The 22,588-nt window shown below is 38.1% G+C and overlaps 1 protein-coding gene across 3 annotated transcripts in view; it reads right to left on the reverse strand.

Moving 5' to 3' along the window:
- Positions 1-22,588, reverse strand: part of LOC128379726 (ras-specific guanine nucleotide-releasing factor RalGPS1-like) — a 152,676-nt gene that overhangs the window by 21,257 nt on the left and 108,831 nt on the right. For all 3 annotated transcript variants that reach the window (XM_053339353.1, XM_053339350.1, XM_053339351.1), the window contains exons 9-11: positions 11,621-11,758; positions 9,678-9,771; positions 1,572-1,639 (exon numbers count right to left, since the gene is read on the reverse strand). In XM_053339353.1, the coding sequence (XP_053195328.1) occupies positions 1,572-1,639; positions 9,678-9,771; positions 11,621-11,758 (300 nt within the window). The remainder of the gene's footprint in view (positions 1-1,571; positions 1,640-9,677; positions 9,772-11,620; positions 11,759-22,588) is intronic.

The raw sequence follows: 22,588 nt of genomic DNA on the forward strand, positions 1-22,588 counted from the left end.
TGTCCTGTTAACATAATTTAGCTAAAGTAGTTAACACTAGCCCAAGAGTGAACCACTTGATGTTCCCAGTAAGCTAGTTAGCTTGGGTTTGAAGTAGCAGGGCTTGTTTCCAGTATCACACTCTTCATAAGGAAGGTCCTGACTCCATGGTGCAAACCATAAGCTGCAACTCTGGGCTTTCAAACCACTTCCAATGAAACCAATAGTTGACGTCACACCCCACTATGTCCATTATTATATACAAGCTACAGTTTGGACAGCGCTAGGCTAGCTGTTTCCACCTGTTTCCAGTTTGAAGTTAATGGCATGCTGGCTGTAGCTTTATATTTAGGACACAAACATGAGGTTAGTATTAATCTTATTTCCCAAAAATGTCAAACTATTCCAGGTCTAGCCACGTCTACAGAGAGTAGTCAGCTGCACCAAAAAAACCCAACTAAAATACATACCAACAAGAGACATATGTAATGATACGTCATCGTAATCAACAAGTTATCATCATAAAATCTAATTGGGAGCGACCCAATGCTTAGAGAAGTATGTTCCAAACCTTCCAAAATATCATACAGGCATGCCTGTACTACCTGAAACAAGCAAAGGAAAATTTTAGATTGTTTCAATTTGATGCCTAATATATCTAGGTTTAAATCCTGAAATTGATTTTGAGTGGTTTTTTATACAGACATTCCTCAGTTGCACTTGTTGATGTGCCAGTCTCATTCTCAGTGATATGATTTGTATATAATCTGATTTTACTTTCAAAACTATTATGTTAGATTTTCTTCTATAAAGTTGGTGTTACTGTGATTAATGTTTTCTGTGACTGTTGCTTGTTTATTATTTGATGCAATTTTGTTAATTTCTGGTGTATTGTCTATATAGAGTAGCAGGTGTAAGCAATCTGTCCTTGTTATTTCTGCACTGATAAGGATCCTGTGAGGTTTTGATAATATGCTTGATAAAATGAAGGCTTTTAACACAACGTTTCTCCTTCCTCTGCCTAAAAGTACCTGAAGAACATTTTCCTTTAAATCAAAATATTCCTTCTTCAGTCAAGACATTAACATTAAACACCCAAACAAAAGCTTCTGTGTTGACTGAAAATGATGTCCATTGGGCAGACCCATTATTCAAAACATCAGAAAACACCTAACCTGAACACAATGTCAAACCAGATAATAAAATGGAAACAAAATAGCACTTCAGTCAGATTATCAGGGATTTTCTAAGATTGACGCAGATATCCTCTACCTCTAATGAGACAAACATGTATGACAAATGTATCATATGATCATTCAAAAAATGAAAACTAGTTAGTTTCCTCTACATGTACTTTATTCTTATTATTCATGGATAATTATAACTAATGCTTATGATTACGTAAAGGTGTACTGTTCGTTCTTTTAGTGTGATTATAATGTTGGTGTGATGTGTCTGGAAACTGTTCATTTTGTTATTCTAACACATAAACAGAAAACCTAATAAACTTGAGTTTAAGTGCAATTTAATCTAATGACCCTAATAAAAAAAACCCATTGCTTCAGTGTAAATCTACCACATGTGTGTCTTACCTGCCAGGTCTTCTTTAGAAGAAGCAATGCGAGGGGAACTGTTGCCAGGCTCAATCTTCAGAGACAGCCTGCAACACAAATGGTTTCCATCAGACAAACCAGGCCAGTGCTGCTCACTAGCCAGCTGATAGTTCCTACTGCCCAGACAAAAACACATCACTGTGGTCATATACACTCCAGCAGGTTAATTAAACAGTTAATTAGGCAGAAAATGATGCATAAAGTATGAGTCTAAACTTTGCTTTTGAACAGCTAACAGTGTGTATGTGATGAGTTCAGAACTTTTTACTGCAGCCCCAAATTATTTGCCCAAGATAATTAAAGAAAAATCAGAACCCGCTGATGACTAACTGAGCGTTTCTCCACTGAACAATGAAGGTTCAGTGTTTGCAGCATCTGTTGATGTAAAAGGGTGAGAAGAAAGAACACATGGCTTAGTTATTTGGATCTAGTGTGTAAGATAAAAAGGTATGAAGGTAGTTAATGTAGTTAAATCCTTGTTTCAAGTCAGTCAAGAAAGTGGCAGCTGCCAGTTTTAAGGTCTTTCCACACAAATACTCGCCTGCAAATATTTTGCATCAAAACCATTCATATCGGAAACAATACAAATTTGCACAGACACACATTTTGAGAGTTTGTAACAGAGCTGTCAGTAGGACTGGGCATCGGTACTCGATACCTTGACCAAAATAAATCGATACCAAGTAGTATGGAAACGTCTCCCGTCAAACGATACCTGCAATCCATCCTTTTTGTACCCAAAGCTAGAAAATATGAGTACTCAGTTGGTATCAATCCTCTGAGTCCGATGCAGGTTGGAGACGGTATGGATTGAATGGATATAATGCTCTCCTCTTTTGTCGAGGAGGACAAGATCATCATCACTGGATGATGTCAACGTAGTTCCATAAAGAAATCAAATCTAAAATATATCTGCTTCTTGTGTCTCCATGACGTGGCTGTTTTGTGTTGCATTTTAAGAAGGCTTTATACAGATAGTAGTTAAATACAAAGATATTCACAAAGTGTAACAAACATCGGACCATGTTGATTAAATTAGGCCACCAAACCCATGAGTTGAAGTGAAATCAGAAGTAGTGAGCAGAGCATGGTTGGTCAATTCTACTGATTCTGGTTGGAAAATCTACCTGGACAGACTTTGTTAAAGAGGCAAACATCTGAGATCTGACTGTGACAACATGCATAGACGCATTTGAGGAGTTTAAATTTTCTTGAAGAATAAGGAAAAAATTGTTGATATAATACAGCAGACACTAAAATATAGTCATTTTCTCTTGGGTTGAGTTCAGGTCGCAAATTTGGCAGTAGAAGATGGCGTCAGTTGGGTCTGGTCTGAAAGGCGAGGTTACGGGCCAGGACAATGTTTTACACTGATGCAGAACTCTACACCACAGCATTCAGCATTGTTACATAAACAACAGAAACCAAAAAAAAATTCATGTTACATGAATGTTGTAAATACACCAAGAGGCTAGTTCATAACAATATATTTTAAAGTGTACTTCTTTTACCCTCCTTTACAGTCTATGAGTGGCTTCTACTGACTGGGACTGGATTACTCCCAATAAGTTATGTGCATTGGTAAATGGGATTCTGCCACTCATCACCACATTTGGAAAGTATTTATTGAAACTCTTAGTGGAAGGAACTGTGGGTGAAGTAGTCATTAATTAGAGAGAGAAAGTGGCTTTGGTTGTGCTTATGAATGACTGCTTAAAGAAAAACAGAAGGTGTGTGACATGCAAACAAAAATGACATCATATAGTCAGCATGGTCTTATTGCTGTGGATCTGTTTTGTCTCTCGTCACTGCTGTCGTCAATAATAACACTCAGAATATCTAATAAGACCATCTCACCACGGGAAACAGTTCCCAGAGCTGATCTCTATACAGATCTGATTCATTTATGGACTAATTAATATGGAGTATTCTATGTGTTACACGTTTAACATATCATAACACTTCTATTTCTGAGATCACGTTGGCAAACTACAGTGCTTTTGTAACTAAGCACAGTATTTTATGGTTCGATACAATGAGTATTCTCAAACTGATGCCTGTGTGTATGATCACCAGGTGTTTAGGAAAGCTTTGAGGATGATTTGCTAGGTTTGAAGGTTACATGATGTTGGCTCAGACGTCTTGTTATTCACAGTGCAGGACAATCCCAAGGTCTCTGCAGGATTTTTTCCTTGTGAGCCACTGTCTGTAAGACAATTAATAGGCGCTCTGGAGGACATTCCTAACATCAAGAGGTAGAGGTTACATGCCAGTTCCCTTAATTGCATCCACGTTTCCTTCACTTGTGCCCTGTCCTTGCGTCTTGTTCCCTCCAACAGAAGACACGAGAGGAGGTGCAGGTAAGATAAGACGAGGATGCTGAGACTGTTATTAGTCTTTGGAGCCATTTGGAACCATTTGAAGCCATCTTAATAAACTAACATGACAAAACCGTTTAAAATGATGGGACCTGTCATCAATGTCAGCTGTGTGGATCATTGATGATTAATCGTTTTTGGACATCAATGGAGCTCTACAGCACAGAGGAGTAAGATATATCAGGCTTTGGATATGAACACAATACTTGTTACTAGATGAGTTCATTGTTGGTTTGGCTCCAAACATGAGATTTGTTGACAAATGAGAAAAATAGAGAAAATCACCAGTCTTAAAAGTGAGAACGGATCATAAAAAACTAAATCTTTCTAATGAGCGAAGAAAGTTGTTTATAGCTATTTTCTTGACTAAAAAGACATATGCAATATAAAATTTGGGAGTAGCCTGTTATTTGTCCACTGTGACAGTGATGTCATGTATCAGAGCAGGGTCAACCCCCCACCCCCTATATATGAATCTTGAAATCCACTTATCCCATTTATTAAATAGTTTTACCATTACTACACCTGGCACGGATGGAAGTGCATAAATTGTAATTCTTTCTATCCCATTATGAATATCTAATAGGTGTCTGTTAACCTTTATTCCTGCATTGGGTGAGAAATACAGAGTTTTAAAGCCAAATCTTCTCAAATTCTATCAGAGAATTGAATATAAAGCCTTTTCAGCATCCAAACTAATTACTATCACAATAATTAAAAATACAATAGGGCTTCACGTTGGTCAGCACTCGGGCCCTAATAATATCTTGTGTCTGTGTATCTGTGTATCATGTACAAAGCCTGTTTGGTCTGGATAACCCTTCATGTTTTAGCTAATACTGACACATATAACCTATATGTTTATGTTAAAAATGAAAATATTATAAAATATTATACTTTTGTATAGATGCTACAAATGTTTGTCCATTGAGGCTGTTCTGGGTCAAATGATCTCTGTATCTATTGCCATGTGTTTTAGTGAAATGAATAGTTCATAGTTTTAATAAGGATTTCTTTTTATGATGTAGCAGTGAAGACTGATGGCTCTAATGGTTATACAATAAACCCCACACTTCCATAAAGTTATAAAATACATTTCCATCATTATTGCTATGTTATATGTTCATGTCTTAGGTCAAATAGGACATGATAATGTGTGATAGGAGCTGTTTTTGGTGTAAAAGCTAAAAAATACACTCTCTCTGCTCTCTGAAACGTGAATCAAGGTTTAATCACATTTATTGATCAGTCTGATCAACTATTGATGCTTTATAAACACATCTGTGGTTCAGAATTTGGTATAGACACTTTTTATGAGGGGATTCTTAGACCAGGTCAAAATTGACCCAGAACATAGAGGGTGTAGAATATGAACAGTATGGAAGGGTTAAGCAGGGAATTGACTGAGACTATAAATGTAAATGATCACTAATGAATGAAGTTTTCTGCTGCCGAATGTAGTAGAATAAAGTTGAAATAGTGTTTTTAGGAAAAGTCACTTTTGGATCTACAAATGTGTTTTACTCCTGCTAGATGTGAAGAACTGACTTATACATGATTTAAATATACTTATATACAGTAGCTTGATGTCCTCAGCTCAACAAACAGATTGGTGATTGAATGAGTTATGATAAAATTAGACTTCTGTCCATCTGGTTGTTTTTGTAAACATCCAACATAATGAACCACTGCTTGTCTCAAGCATATCGACAATATCAGACAGGACAGGCAGAGAGAGCTCCACTAGTCAGTCAGTCTCTCTCTCTCTCTCTCTCTCTCTCTCTCTCTCTCTCTCTCTCTCTCTCTCTCTCTCTCTCTCTCTCTCTCTCTCTCTCTCTCTCTCTCTCTCTCTCTCTCTCTCTCTCTCTCTCTCTCTCTCTCTCTCTCTCTCTCTCTCTCTCTCTCTCTCTCTCTCTCTCTCTCTCTCTCTCTCTCTCTCTCTCTGTGTGTGATCAGTAAAAACACTGCTGCACATTTTAAACCTACTTTTCCCAGACTTTAAATTTCAGACAGTTTCCTGCGTCAGGGTTTAGTCTGTGGTGATAAATCAGGTGCAGCAGATATTTGTATGAATTTCCATTCCCTCCTCCCATATTTTGCGCCTCTAAACAGGAACGCCTTCAAACACATTAGAGGCTATTGCTTGAGCATGAACACACTGTTCTTAGTTATACTGCTTTTCTTCTATTTTACTGTTGAAAAACTTCAGTGCTGTACATTTATAGTAAATATCCCACATATATGTACTTAGGCCTATATATTTTTTCCATTTCGTCATCTCTAACAACAGATAATGGAGCAGCAGATGATAATTTACTGCTTCTCACTGGTGCCTCCATCATGTCGGACGTGGCCAGCTGACCCCGCAGTGACTCTGTCTTGATTTAACACGTTATTGACTGGAAGAGCCGAGGACAGACTCTAGGGAGCCGCCTACACACATGTTCTGCAGAAAAGCTCCTCTCACATTTCAACTCTAATTCAAACACACACACAGGTCTGGAAAGACTATTTCCTGTGTGACTGATCTCAGCGTGAGCAGGTAAACGATGCCCTCGCAAAACGCTCTGGTCATCCTGCGGCGCCCCCCATGGGTGCTTAGTGTCTGCACTTCAACATTTTTTTTTTTTTACTTCATTGGTGAAATAACACGGCAAACAAGCATTGGCATAGAGACATTGTGACCTAATAGATATAAAAAATAATAGACAGCAGACATAACAGACAGAGAATTAGATAGTGTAGAAGTTGGGTGGGGTATGTTGTGTGTAGTGTGTGTATGGTAGGATGTTTTAAAAAATCTGATATAATAATACTAGTAGTAGTAATAATAATAATAACAATGAGTAGTAATGGCAACCGCATGTAAGACAATACATTTATAGCACGTCTGTTACAATAATGATGTTATTGATTTATCGTACAATAACGTAATTATAAGCATCATCATGTCTATATATGGACTTATCATATGATACATGGACATGAGCTTGATCATTACCACACTTCACATTAGCAGTTAAGAGGCTATTCATGTCACATTAGCTAAGCTAGTAGTGTCCTCCATTCCTCACTGTGTAGTCCTGAGTGGAGACTGTAGAAGAATTCAAGGGAAATAACTCTGTCCCCAACCATGATGACACAAGTGTAGCACCCACTCTCCAATCCCACCCCCCACCCCCCTTACATTATTATACTATTATACTATCATTATATCAGTGGTATAAAATCATCTTCAAATGACAATAATATTGTTTATCACGATTATTTCTGAGACAATATATCGCTGTAGAGATGACTGTGGGTTCATATACATGCAACACTAAGGACATTCCCATCAGCCTCAGCTATAGGTTGTGTGCTAGCACTCATTAGCAAATGTTAGTGTGCTACAGCAGATTCATACAACAGCTAGTGTGGCTGTAGTCTTTTAGTCTGTACAGCAAATACAGCAGTTTAAAATGTGACAAGCTGGCACTATTAAAATATTTTTTTGTCCAACATTAAAGTCAGTATTTTTTCATAAAACGAAGTCTGTCCCCAACCAAAATGACAGTCTGTGTTTTTACAGAGTGTAGCACCCATTCTCCAATCCCACCCCCCACCATCCTTACATTATTATGTTATTATATTATCATTATATCAGTGGTATAAAATGATCTTCAAATGACAATAATATCGTTTATCGTGATTATTTCTGAGACAATATATCGTCTAACTAAAGTAGTTTAACAGGCCTACCAGAGCAATAGAGTAACAGGCAGAATACCCATTCAGAGCATGGCTGGGGCCGTCCAGCAGGGGCCCAACCCTACCAGGGCCATATTTGTGTCCACTTCCACATTTTTGACTTCTGAAGCAAACATTTAGATAGACATTTGAACAAGGTGAGCGTTTCAGCATTTCACACAGGGAGGTTAAACATACTTTGCCAGTGTTAATGACTTTGTGTCAGGAAAATTTCCCAAAGACTAAATGTTCCTCAAAATGACCATGAGGAAAGGTTTTAGAGAGAAAAACCCTTCCAAAACCAACTTTCGAAGACATGTGAAATTAATTGGTGAATGAACTGGACATCTATTGCATTTCCAAATAACACTTCCATGTGCTCTAATGATTATTTTTATATCAATTACCCTCTGTCCGTAGAGCTTTTTAGACACGGTCACGGTTGTTTTTAGCCAGTTAGAGACATACTGTAGCATTTAGCAGCTGAGGAGACATCTTTCTCTGGAGTTAGTTAGAGACCAAAGCTGAGCTCAACAGGAGAGAGAATACTGGACTTCTATTCATCAGGTGAACACAAACATGCTCTGTGTCTGCTGCATGTGTACACAGGCAAATATTCACTAATACATTGCTTTAACTTTATAAGGTGATAATATGTCAGTGTATTGTTCACAGCTTGTTCTGTTGCCTCCATAAAAATCTATTAAAGCAGCTAAAAATATCAGTTAAGTAAAATAATGACTTTCTTTCTTCTAGTTTGCAGTTCAACTTGTAGTCACAGGGAGCTGACATATTGTGAAGCTATTCTTTAATTAGGAATCAATGGCTAAAAATGGTAAAGAATCACCAGACAAAAGGTATGTCATGTTATAAGGTTAAGTTTTTATGTGATAAATTACTGTTCATTGGTTGGTTTAGGATCCCATTGACCAAACAGATTATTACAAAATGATGTCACTGTTTTTAAATGATTAATATTTTATTATTTTCTGATTCTGATTTTCCATTTTATTTTTTCCTTTTCTAAATTGTTCTTAAATTGTTTGATTAATATTGTAATTATTACCATACTGTGATTGTTTAATGATTGTAATTACTTGGCAACACTGTAAATTAGTTTAACAACTCAGTGTATTCTCCAGTTTAAATAAAGCTTGACTGGATGAAAGAACAATACACTGCTATACATATGCAGTACTATGGATTTGGTTGCTATTGGTAAAGTAATATAATGTGTTGTAAGGCATGTAGGCCTGTCAGCGTCGGCTTTATGACACTTGAACTATGAACTTCTTTAATATTTCACATCAGTATAGGAGAGTCATACAGTCACTGAACTGATTCAATAATTAGCTAACATTAAGACCAAGTAAGGCTGAAGCAGTGAAACCCTGAACTGACCTGAGCAAGGCTGTGACTTACTGCTTATCAAATCAACTGTTCATTTGTCATTTCTTCTTTCAAACATCACATAGTCATGCTTCAACCCAACCTTTCATTTATTCTATAATTCTATTTATTATCCAAGAAACTATCATGATAAGGCTGATGTATCATTTGAGCATTCTTTGTGTCCCACCTAAAATGTATTCCTTAAAAAGGGTGAGGTTTAACCAGAGACCCGAAATGACATCCCACCCCAAAAAAGTCAAACTGTCACTAGCCGTAGCCTTCAGCCAAACACACTCTTGAGCCGAGGATCTGAGAAAGCCATCAGTGCTGCAAGATGAATGAACTCCCTGTGGAGAAAGATAAAACCTGTCGTTTTAAACCCTGCTTCCTGTCCACTGACCCCCGTCAATTTCACACCCACCTCCATGTTTCCATGTGCTAGAGGAAAGCTTGTGTCAAGACCATGCTGGGCAGAGTTTGGGAGTGAACATTGTGGTAGTCTGTCATTAGAGGTTTAGGGGAAAGCTTGTGGAGAGTTCACAACAGAAAGAAAGTGTTTATTACCATTCACTCAGATGGAACTTACTTGAAGTTGTCGTCCTCTACGAACTTCTGGAGTTCTTCTATGTAGCGAACTGACAGCAGATACTTCTGCACATGTGGGAGGGTCACAAGATAATCTGAAGCAAAAAGCAGAAGAAAGTACTTCAGATAAAATACTTCAGCAGACATTTCTCATACAGTATCTTCAGAGTTTATTGTAAATTATTTGAAAAAAGAAAATGTGTCAATCAAACAAAATAGGAAACGCTGACTCAGTGATGATGAATGAACACTAAATACAGGCGTGTGTATCAATTTAGTGCACTAGAGTTATTATAGTTAACCAAAACTAAGACTAAAACTAAACTAGCAGTGAACTAAATAATTTAGTTAACCGAAATAAAAACAACGGTTTAAAAAAAAAGAAAACTAAATAAAAACTACAATGAACAATGCAAAACGAAGTAAAACTAAACCAAAAAAAAAAAACTGAAAAAAATAAAATAAAAACTAAAGAAAAATTCAAAACTATAACTCTGGTTTGCACACACGGCAGAAATTAAAAACAGAAATAAATAACTAAGTTCTGCAGCCTGTAAATGTGTTCACAAACAATGTTTTTCTAGTGAGGGAAGTGTTATGTGCTTGTGTCACACCTAAATAATGTGGAGCTGCTTGGAGTAGATGTACAAAGCACAGGACATGGTTCCACTTAAATGTTAGTAATGTTCCTAAACATGCTGTGTTTTATGCTTCAAGTCAACTTTGTCATTATTTAATCAAGACCATCCTCTTTAATTGACCTTACCCAAGTGATTTGAGTACCTAAACTCAACCATAAAAAATCACTTCACATGTTGTTGCTACAAGTGGAGGTTCAGTATGAATGTTTTCTTATCTGCATTTCTTTGGAAACATATCTGTCAATTATTAACATCTATAAATGTCATTTCCAGGAAACAGGGCAAATGAACCAGCATAATATCCACACTATCACTTCAGTAGAAACATTCATTCAAATATGCAGATACAGAACATTTTTCTTCCACATTTTAAAAAGTTTTATTTAATTCTACTTTAACTATTACTATTATATTTATTGCACTTATTGATGAAGCTAATCCACTTTGGGTTAAGACACACTAAACACAACATTAAGATGCCTCTGCACTTAAATATTTTGTGTTTGTGTGTGCATCAGGGTTATTGTAGTTATGACATTACCATTTGTTTTTATTTTTATTTATTTTTTCCAGTTTATTTTTAGTTAGTTTGTGATGAAGTAGTTTTAGTGTTTCAGGTATTAGGAGGAAAGCCCTGTAGAAGCTGAAAAGAATGAAATAATGCTGACACTGAGGTAAGGTTTGTTAGGGTTGTGGAGGTCTTGATGTGATGCAGCTGTCTGAATGTGAACTTACATAAGCTGTCTCCTGCTCAGTTTAGTTGTAGTTAGTTAAGCATTGTTCTATTATTTTTATTTCTGTTAACTAATATATTTTTAACAGCTAGTTTTAGTCTTTATTCTTAGTTTTGGTTAGCTATAATAACTCTGGTGTGCATGTCTGTCTATCTTTGAGAGCACCAACATCAGTAAACCAGTATTGTGAGGACATTTCTATCAGTCCTCACAACTTCAAAAGGCTGTTTGAAGGTTAGAATTGGGTTTAGGTTCAGTTTAGGGTAAGGGTTGGGTTTAGGCATTTAGTATTGATGTTTAAGGTTAGGGTAAGGGTCTAGGGAATGCATTATGTGAACGAGTGTCCCCACAAGAACATAAAAACATGTATGTGTGTGTGTATGTCTATGTATTTGTTCTACTAATTACGTACACCTGTAATAAATCCACCTGAAAGAGGAGCTGATTCTCATACTGACAAAATATTAGGAACACCATCTACTTAATACAATCTAATCAACACTAATACTAGCAAGCATACATAATTATCATTACACTTTATGATGTATTGTTAATTATATGTTACCTACCATAGTTACATGACATCTGCAGGTCGGAGATGACCCTCAGAAGGTTGTTCATCTGATTGGTCCTCTGCTCTGTCTCTATGATGCTATCTGATGCAGGATAGGCTGAGTCGATGTAGATCATGTCCAGCAGGTAGATCCCTGGAGGAGACATCACAAGATGGCAAATCAGTTAAAGTTAGCGGAGCCAAAATGCTTCCTTATGGACTACTGATGTTACACATTCAATTCAAAGTGGAAATATCAGGTTTTAAAAGATATATGGTTTATGTTTGAGAACATTCACAACCAAAGATAGTGTGCTGATTTTATATTTCAATAGCAGCGCAAGACATTAGGATAAAAGTGCGTGAAGAATATAATCTAATTAAATGTAACTCCTCAGAGGTTGAAATGTTCATTACACTCTTTACACTCTTACTTTGTGTTTCTCTGGACCAAAGTGATGAAGGACTAAGCTGCTATATAATTTACAAAGACCACCGTCTGCAGGTATTGAACACATGCATTATACCTTTCTAATACTTTATAAAATTTTTGCTTTGGATCCTCACTTGGATTTTTCTTTATAGCTTGAATATGCCAAAGCATGTCTCTGCAAAACCACATTATCGTTTATTACCATGATGACTATTTATACAAGTAGAAGGGTTGCATGTCTACATTCTGGCTTCAACTACCAAGGACAGGAGGAAAAAAAACAGAGCACATCATGAACGTCAAAAAATAACCTGGAAAATATCTGCTGAGTCACCAACTTTCCTACAATTTGTCTTAATTAGTCTGTACTTGCTGTTGCTAAATGCCAGACTGGAAACTCACCCTCATCCTCACCACTGTACACTGCTTGTAATGTAGTGTATTCTGTTTTTTAATTATACACACATGTTAAAGCATTATGCACACTGACACACACAAGTACAGACGTTCACACCAGTGAGATAAGAACAGCATGTTTCATGTTATATTCTGTATTTGACAAGTGATGACACTATTTTCCAAATCATTTTGTAAAATCTCAACATATTACACCTTCAGATGGGAATGTGTTTAACAAACACATGGAGGCAGATGCTCCAGCAGCTGAGATGTGTCTAACTAACAGTTACAAATCAAAACTTGACTGATAAAAGAATGTAAATGCCAAGAATACCAATATTCCTGCACCTTGTTGCTTCTAATATCTCAACATCTGCCACTTTTCAAACTAAAGAAATACTCAGTGTTGGTCCATGACTGCTGGGGTGGAAAACCACATTTTTGGGAGCATTGTTGGACACCATCGTTTCCACTGAAACCTCACCGATTAAAGTCTATTAGGGCCGCTCCACGGAGCAGGGTGGTCCACCACATGAATTTAATGACAGACTAGGCTTTTTATTAAGTCATTCATCAAGAGAATGTGGAGCCTGACAGTAGCCTGCTGGTGTTAAATGCATACCATGTATCCATTTATCTGTAACATCCCTGCTTTGAATCTGACCAGGACACTTGCCAGGGACGACAGATCTGAAGGCGGAATGATATTATAATAATACTATAATAATATATTAAAAACTGAATTAAACTAGTATTTAAGGTTACTGTGTAGATTTAAATACCTTTGACCCTCATTTGGTCATTCACTCATTTTCTGCTATGCAATCTGAACTTCTCCCATTAGGTTCCAACTAGCATGTGGTCAAATTGTCATTTAGATACAGAGCCACTGCTTTGTGATATTCAAATGTGTGTACTGTCCACCATACATAAAAACACTATGTACTGAAACTACGTGTCAGTTCTTTATGGCCCCATTTACAGTTGTCATTTTGTCATGTCTGGATTAAATCCATAGGACCGTTTCAACTGCAGGAACGTTGGGGTCATTTTACGGGGCCCTTGACCGTTGGTGCGTCTCCATAGCAGGAACCGTCCCTGAAGGACAATCTCGTAGCACTTTTACGGGGGCAAAACGAGTCTCTACCTTGGGGTATGTAGTCCATGCAGCCCCGAATAATTCCTGGGTGGGGCTTGCGGTTGACTTGGTGCTGATTGGGTATACTTAAAGTGGGATGTGACGTCAACAACAACAACAAAATTCGTCTGTTCAAAATTGTGAAAGAAGCCAGTAAGGTAACTCGCATGCAGCAGCTCTCTCTATCAGAGATCTTTGACAGGCTTGTTTTAAAGAAAGCACGGTCAATCTTGCCAAGCTTTGATCACCCACTTTTGGAGGAATTCATTCCTCTGCCGTCTGGACGGAGATTTAGGCTGCCTCCAGCACCAACAAATAGGTACAAATTTTCCTTTGTTCCACGTGCAATCAATACAGTTAACTTGTACAACCCCTAAACAACATTTCTACTTTTATTCAGATTGTGATTGTTCTTATCAAGTTTGGTTGTGCTGTATGCTGAGATGATGTTTGTTATGTCACTGTTTATTTATCTATTTATGGATGTTGTGTTAGTTGTTTTTTGTTACTGTCACTGCAAACCAAATTTCCCCTCAAGGGACAATAAAGCTCTGAACTGAACTGAACTGAACTGAACTGAACAACAGAAAGCGCCAAAATAAAATGATTACGAGAGAATGGAAACTTGCAGAATGATTAGATCACCTCCAGAGACCAGCTGAGAGGACCGAGTAAGAGAACATTCCTGTAAAGTTCCTGCCGCCTAAATTTTACCCAGAACTTACTTGACGGAAACGGTTTCAAGTATCTCACATGAGACACCTGAGGTTCATTTGAGTGTTCAGTGTACCATTATCACAGAGGAGGGACCCTGTAGGAGCTACTGTATCTACACAGATTGTTTACTGATGTAGTGATACATGGGAAAAGAACAGAGGCAATCTAGCTAGAATGCAGATAAATCAGATTTGATCTTAATGTTTAGGTTACCAAAAAATGTAAAATGAGAAAATGTTACGATCTAGTTATACTCTAACTGTTACCGTTACCGTCCTCTTCCGCTTAACCCGGGGTCGGGTCGCGGGGGCAGCAGCCTAAGCAGGGAAGCCCAGACTTCCCTCTCCCCAGCCACTTTGTCCAGCTCTTCCTGGGGGATCCCGAGGTGTTCCCAGGCCAGCCGAGAGACATAGTCTCTCCAGCGTGTCCTGGGTCTTCCCCGGGGTCTCCTACCGGTGGGACGTGCCCTGAACACCTCACCAGGGGGGCGTCAGGGAGGCATCCTGATTAGATGCCCGAGCCACCTCATCTGGCTCCTCTCGATGCGGAGGAGCAGCAGGTCTACTCCGAGCTCCCTCCGGATAACTGAGCTTCTCACCCTATCTCTAAGGGAGAGCCCAGCCACCCTACGGAGGAAACTCATTTCGGCCGCTTGTACCTGCGATCTTGTTCTTTCCAAAGCTCATGACCATAGGTGAGGGTAGGAACGAAGATCGACTGTAAATCGAGATCACCCTGCTCTAACAATTCACAGCAAATCTTAAAAGTTGTTGCAAGCTACCCCTACAGGTGTCACAAACTCTCTATCTGTATAAACGCCTGGAGGAGGAGGTGTGATGCTCTGGGGTTCTTTTGCCTCCAGAGTTAGTGACTTGACTCAAAAAATGGCTACCACAGCATTCTGCAGTGGTCTACACCTAGTCAGTCAGGTGTTCATCCTCCAGCAAGATAATGACCCAAGTGGGAGGTAACCACAGCAAAGGGTCACTGTTCTTGTGGGAAGGTGGGTCGCTTTCACGTCTTAATATAATTAGTGAGCACTCAATGAAACTTGTATCTACATGTTCTATACCAGGGCAAAGCTGGCAGCTTTGTTTACAAGTGACAAATCATCTTTTAGATGTTGACCACATGTTGACGACATCAATTTGTGGTCCCATAAAAGAAAAAGAAGAAGAAGAAAAAAGAAAAACTAAGACAGAGACTCTCAGACTCAACAGCATCCTTTCTTGAAATGTTAACCAAAATATGACAGATGAAGAATGGTTAATTTTGGTTTCCTGATGACTTTAATAACCATTTATAATAAATTATAGTTATATAACATTGTTTAAATTGTGAATGGACTGCATTTATACAGAGCCTTTCTAGTTCTCTGGCCACTCAAAGCGCTCTACACCGCAAGCCACATTCACCCATTCACACACACATACACTGATGGCAGGGGCTGGCATGCGAGGTGCCTAATCGCACACACACACACACACACACACACACACACACACACACACACACACACACACACACACACACACACACACACACACACACACACACACACACACACACACACACACACACACACACACACACACACACACAGATGGCACAGCCTTCGTGAGTAATTTGGGGTACAGTATCTTGCCCAAGGACACTTCAACATGCAGACTGGAGGAGCCGGGATCTAACCACCAATCTCTGGATTAGTGGACCTGCTTTACCTCCTGAGACACAGCCACCCAGCAGACAACAGAACATATATACAGACATCTATAAATAATACATAGACTGTATTTAGAAATGTGATGCAAGTACAGAAAATACAGGCCAACAACTTTCTCAAGTTTAAATTTAGATACTTAATTATGCAAAGTTACATTTTAGTTTTAGACTTGTTTATTCGCTTGTTTCTTCAATTACATATTTTTGAATACAGAATTACACAATTTTAAGTATAGTACAACAAAGGAACACAGTACCAGAAAAAATACCCATCATTTTCGGTACATAGATATTTATGTATAAATGGTGAGAAACAAGACATAAAAAGACAGGCATGACATTGTAGGACAAAACCAGACAAATACCTTGAGGTATCAAACAGGGTTGATGGAAAAACAGACAAACCTACAAGAAAGTAGGTTTGTTCCAGCAAAAACAAAAAGATAGTTAAATTAAACGAGTTAAATTGAAGTGTAAAACCTAAATTTATGTTGGGAGCCATCTGTGAAAGAGAAATCAATGTTGAAGGTATTGCACAAAGGACCAGGTGTTTTGGTAGTATTTAATGGTGTTTTTCAAAAGGTGCTTTAAGTTTTTCTACATTTGAATGGTTTGCTAGTAGATTGACTCAGTGGGTTATGATACCTTGGTTCTGTCTTTCCAGTTCAGTAATATGGCCTTTCTGGCAATGTTAGTGACATTAATATGAATGGTTGGAGATGTTAGTTTATATGTAATGTAGAGACATCGCCAAGTAATGTAATAATAGTACATATGGGGATGGCGAGGCTAAGGATCTTAAGTAGCCTGCTCATGACCTCCAACCACAAATTGTGGACGTGTGGGCACAGCCAGAAGGCATGAATATAATCATCTGTTGATGTTGGATATGAGCATATATTAGTTTGGCTAAAGTCCATGTGGTAAAGTTTGGGGGTAGTAATGATGGTTCTATGAAGGAATTTATACTGTATTAATTGGTTTTGGAATTGCATGTAATAGAAAATGTGTTACTACATTTGCTTTACCAATTAATATCAGTTGGAATGACTTCTTTTAACTGGGTATACTGGAAGTAGCAATTGTCTGGTATGTTAGATTTTTTTTTGCATGTGGTCAATCATGAGCAAACCACCACTTTCACAGCTTTCCCACGCTGTTTATTCCTCTCTCAATCCAGGTTGAGAAAAGAAAGAGTTTCCTTATTGATTAGAAACATGGAAATATGTCATTATGGAGTATGGATAGATAAAGAGAGGCTTTCATTTGACTTCCACGATGTGGTTAGAGTGGTGCTGATAGAGCTGTTTTTGCAGGTGTTAGTTTTTAAGGATTGGTTTTGATGGATTCCAGAAGAAATTTGGAGCTCCAAAGTCCCCAAATGTATTTTTTAGGTTTTTACAGGGTTGATAGTTTAACTTGTGGTTTTTGGTATTTCCAGTAGAATTTAGTGACTGCACTAATAAGAAAGGAGAACCAGCCCGAGGGCGGGTGACAGGGGTCATAAACAAAGAGATCATTTATTTATAAGAGAATTTTCATTTTAAATGTTGAAATTCAGCCAATTAGAGATAGTGGTAATTTATTCCATCTTTCCAGACTGTTTTTTATTTGTTTGAATAATTCATTTATAATTGGAGAGATGTGGATTCCAAGGTATGTGATAAATGTCTGCTGTCCCTCCTCACTGGGAAGAGATAACACACCATGACATGTTTAAACGCTTCAGAAAGCAGCTAGCAAGTGGACCCTGAGTTCAGTTTTGTTAAATTACAATTGAAGATATGTTCTGTAATGTTTTAATGATTTGTTATTCATGTTTTCTTAGTTTAAATTGTGGGTTTCTAGCAGAACATTGAGCTCTGTGCTCTTTCTGATGCAGTTGATGATAAAATTAGCAGGTTTCCACAGTTTGTTTCTCTCTTCTAACTGTACCTGTGCAATTTGATCAATGCAGATGTAGAGGCTCTACAGAACCACATCCTCAGTTTGTCATCTCTAGCACAGGGAACATCTCATATTTAGGATGATGTGTCAAGCAGCCATCATCATGCCATGAACCTAAAGCTCTCTGCCTTAGGATGTAGTACCATGAAGAAAAAAAACACTTACATGGCTCCTACTAAAACATTTACCCAGGATTTTAATGTGCACTTGGCTCCTATAACCTTAACACTTATGGATCATTTAACAGTAGGTAAGAGATGCTGGAATCTTTACTGATGCAGGAGCAGGCAGACGGTCTGTATGGGATTAAGATCATAGAGGTTTGCGGGTGAAAATACCCATTACCTCAGTTCTTCCTTCGGGCCACTGCATGCCTCATGTGATGGTCAAATGCTCTAAAGCACGATAGCACAGTCATCCATGATCGTATCAAAGTGATTAAAATGCCTCTCGAACATTAAAGCATTGTTACTGGTACGCTGATGTAAGTGTGACAGTATTATCACATCTATGAAGCTGAGCTAAAAAGGCTGGATTGTTAACAAGGTGATACAAGATCAAATTTTACCAAGTGTTGAAACCTTATTCCTTATTATCTTCTTGTGAGGCCTGTATTATTTCACTTGACATTGTGCTTCTATGGTGTATGGAAGTCAGGGGATCATCTGTTTTGTGTAGGACAGGTTGTCCTTGTTTCCAAAGTGCTAAACTTTGATAAACAAATCCAAGATCTCTACAGAACACATTCAGATGAGCACAGTCATCAGCAAACAGCTTATTTCCCAAAAATATCAGGGTTCCTTTAAAGTCCAAGGACAGGAATCAGGTATATGTCAGTGCAGTGCAGCTGCAGGGGGAAGACACAATCCCTGAGGCAATGTATGTTGGACTGAACAGGCTGCTGACAGGCTGCTGATTTAAAGCAGCTATTGTGTATATTTTTTAGAAATAACAATGTATATAAAGTGACTGTGTAATGTGAGAAGTGTGTCTTATAGTGTTGGACCAACAGAGAATCATCACGCAACTCTATAGCTCATGTTCAAACGAGTTTCAGCTTATTGTTTAGCAGTCCGGCTGCAAACTCTACTGTTTTGCTTCACTCTCGGCGCCTTCATGGCGTTGCTTTTCTTTTTCGTGCCAAAAACCTGTAGCTGGTGAACATAGTGGAATAGTGGAGCAATTATCGGCTCAAGAGCCAAATATGTCCCTCAGGAGTTATTAGAAAGCAAAAACAGAACTAAAAAAGAGTGAATATTGGACTTGCATTCACCAGATGGACAGAGGAAATAAGTAACAGTTTGCTTACAAGTAACATATCAACTTAAAAACTGGCGATATGTCAGTGTTGTGTTCTCTATTTGTGTTGACCGCCCCCACCTGACCAAAAATCAGGTATTACAAATTTATCTTATGACTATTTTTTTGCTCGTTACATTTTCACTGTGATTCTCACTTCAACAGAATAATGTTTCCTCCACTCTCCAAAGAAACTTTAACACAAGCCTGATGCCAGTAAATCACGTATAAAACTATTTTCCACTGTACTGAAACGTCATGGACAGATAAATCTTACACATTGCATGTTTATGTGTTTGAAACTAGAAGCTCATCTTCAGGCAGTGATCAGTGTAATGGCTGTAATGACTTATCTTCCACAATATGTTGTTTTCCCATCACTAAGTTATGGTCTCACATTTTGGTGTATTCATAGTGTTCTTTTAACACTTGGAAGACACATTCTAAATGAGTGTGATCTTTAGCATTCATGCTACATCTTCTAGACCAGAGGTGTCAAACATTGGGCCAGAACCAGCCTGCCAAGGCTTCTAATCTGGCCCACTGGATAACTTAGTAAGTTAATATGAAAATTGTAGTAATTCCAGTTTTTCAATAAAGCACACTGTTTTTTCTTTTCTTATCATTACTCTCCATTCACAGTCAAGGCCTCTGATTGTCCCGCAGACGTCCGACTTGAGATAACTGACTTGCAATGTGATTCAGATTTGAAGGAAAAATTTGCCTCAGTTCCCTTGGAAAGAGTTTATCACTATCTCTTACCAAGTTGCCCCTAAATGGTTTATTGCATATTATATTTAAGTTATTATATGTTATTATGTAATGGTTTTATTGGTCTGGCCCACTTGGGATCAAATTGGGCTGTATGTGGCACCTGAACTAAAATGAGTTTGACAAGCATGTTCTAGACTCTGCAGTTTAAGATGGGGGTGGGTGGGGTTGTGGATATGTCTGCAGAGATAGGATGTGGAAAACAGGGGAGGACGTAGTATTTTATAGGGCTTTGGAAAAGACCAGAGGGCACAGATGGACATGCTGGGGAATGTGCATTCATAAAAGTTATAGGACTCTAATAAAACTGAGACGCACACCCGTACTGCACCTGTGCTGACTGAACCAGTGCACCGAAATGTTGGCATACATCACAGCATATTCATTAATGCCAGTAGCATTTAGAATGACTGTCCTATAATGCTTAGTGGCATTTCATTCTGACAGGAGGCAAATTTTCCACACAAAAAAAAAATCTTTAGATTCGAAGATGCTATAAAATGACACGAGATCCAGCTTTGAGATTTATGGAAGTTGATGCTCAACAGACACGAGAGGCACTATGATGACTGGAAGGAATAAGTTCCACTGACTCAAGCGGTATGTTGCATCAAACTTTACTGCCTTTAATAACAGCTTCTCACACACACAAGCTGATGTCAGGTCTAGATGTTCTGTTGTTGGATGAAGCAGCATCTTTCCAGTAGTGATAAGGCTTACAGTGAGTGAAGGAGACAACAGACAAAAGAGAGATGGTCTGAGGACGGGATGTCATGACTGGTAAGACTGTAAAACTGACAACATGAGTGAACTTCAAGCCTCAAACTCAAAATAAGAGAGTGTGCTAGGATAAGACAGTGATTACTGACAGTTTCTGGAGATGAACCAGAGCGAAGACATGATGTCATTTTTCCTGACACATAAAAATAGAAACTGAAGGACAAAACAAATCAGAACAGATTTTCATCACTCCTGTTTTCAGGACATCTGGATGACTTTCACACCTGTAGTTCAGTAGATCTGGTGTGTTCTGGTCATTTCATGTTCGCACTGGAGAATTACAAATGAAGCGAGAGCTGTGAGCATGAAATCATTTGGACTGACAAGTAGCTCCCTCATTAGACAGTGATGTCATCCTGGATCATGGCAGCTACATGGAAAAATCACATCAGGTCATGCTGCAAATGACTAAGCCTGATATTTTTTACGATCTTTTCAATCAATACCGATGATTGACAGGTAAAAACAGGAAGAAAAACATATTATATTGTAATATTATGGGAGAATACTTTGTGTAATCAGCACTTTTCTCTTACTTCAGAATGAGTAATCGCCACTGCTGTTTCACTTTCTAATGGATCAGTGAAAATCCAAACACTGTTGCTGACTGATAACTGATAATATTTATGTTGATGGAATGAAAAAGGTAGAACTCACACAACACTGGATTTATCATCTAGTTGATCTTTAAAAAAGTGTTTAGGTGAAGTTTGGATTGAGGAACTTAATAACTCTGCAATGAATACTTCATACACCATCATCCACAGATTAATGATAGTGAGGCAGAGAACTCCAGCACTAACAAAAGAGTTGACCAACAAACACACACTGCAGCACTTTAGAAAATTTAAGTCTGTCTTATTTCTGCAGACTGCTCACCAATGCTGATACTCTTTTCCCATCTCTTACTCCATTACACACACACCCCAACATGTGTTTTTACAGAAAACACTGAAGCAGTGATGTTGGTCAGTAAATGACACAGGCAGAAGACCGAAAGATGCTTCCACTTCAATGCAGTTCACTTTTTTTGTCTCACACATTTTTCTGTTTTTTCCTCTTCATCAGACAGTAACCTTCATCATTACCTGTTAGCTTCACTGTCAGTTATGCGTTGTATTGCAGTTCAGTGGATTAAAGACATGAGTCAATGGTTTGGTACTCAGTGCAATGGAGTAAGAGTCAAAAACATCAGTTTTGAATCAAGAAACAATTCTAAATTGAATCGTGGCTCCAAGAATCTGAATCTAATTATGACATTACCATGGTTCATATTAATCATGCATATATAAAGATGTTTTAACAAGTAAAGTCAAACTCCGCTAGTGGACTACATCCCAGCATATTTAAAAAATGCAGTAGAAGACACACAGGACCAATCAGGTAGCTCTGGGTCTGAAAAATGAAGCCATTGTGGAAGTGAATTAAAGGTGTAATCTCTCTAATGGCCAGCAGAGGCCCTCTCCACTGGCTATAAAGAGGTCTGATTGAATGGAAGTTTATGGCCCAATGCAAACCAGCTAGGGCTGGGTGATATGGGCAGAATCAAATATCACAGACAAACAAATACTTCAATATTGATATTGTGACAATATTGTAAGGATGACTATCGGTGCTTTCATAAAATATTCACACAATGAGTTTTTTGATAAATAATCATCAGTAATGTGGATATAATGACTAAGTGGATAAAGGCAGATAATAGAACAGTCTGTTAACCTCAGAAAATTACATTTGTACTGTAATGCAGCCTTTAAAAGCAGGAAAAGACACATATT

Source organism: Scomber japonicus, chromosome 19, assembly GCF_027409825.1.
Source record: "Scomber japonicus isolate fScoJap1 chromosome 19, fScoJap1.pri, whole genome shotgun sequence".
NCBI lineage: Eukaryota > Metazoa > Chordata > Actinopteri > Scombriformes > Scombridae > Scomber > Scomber japonicus.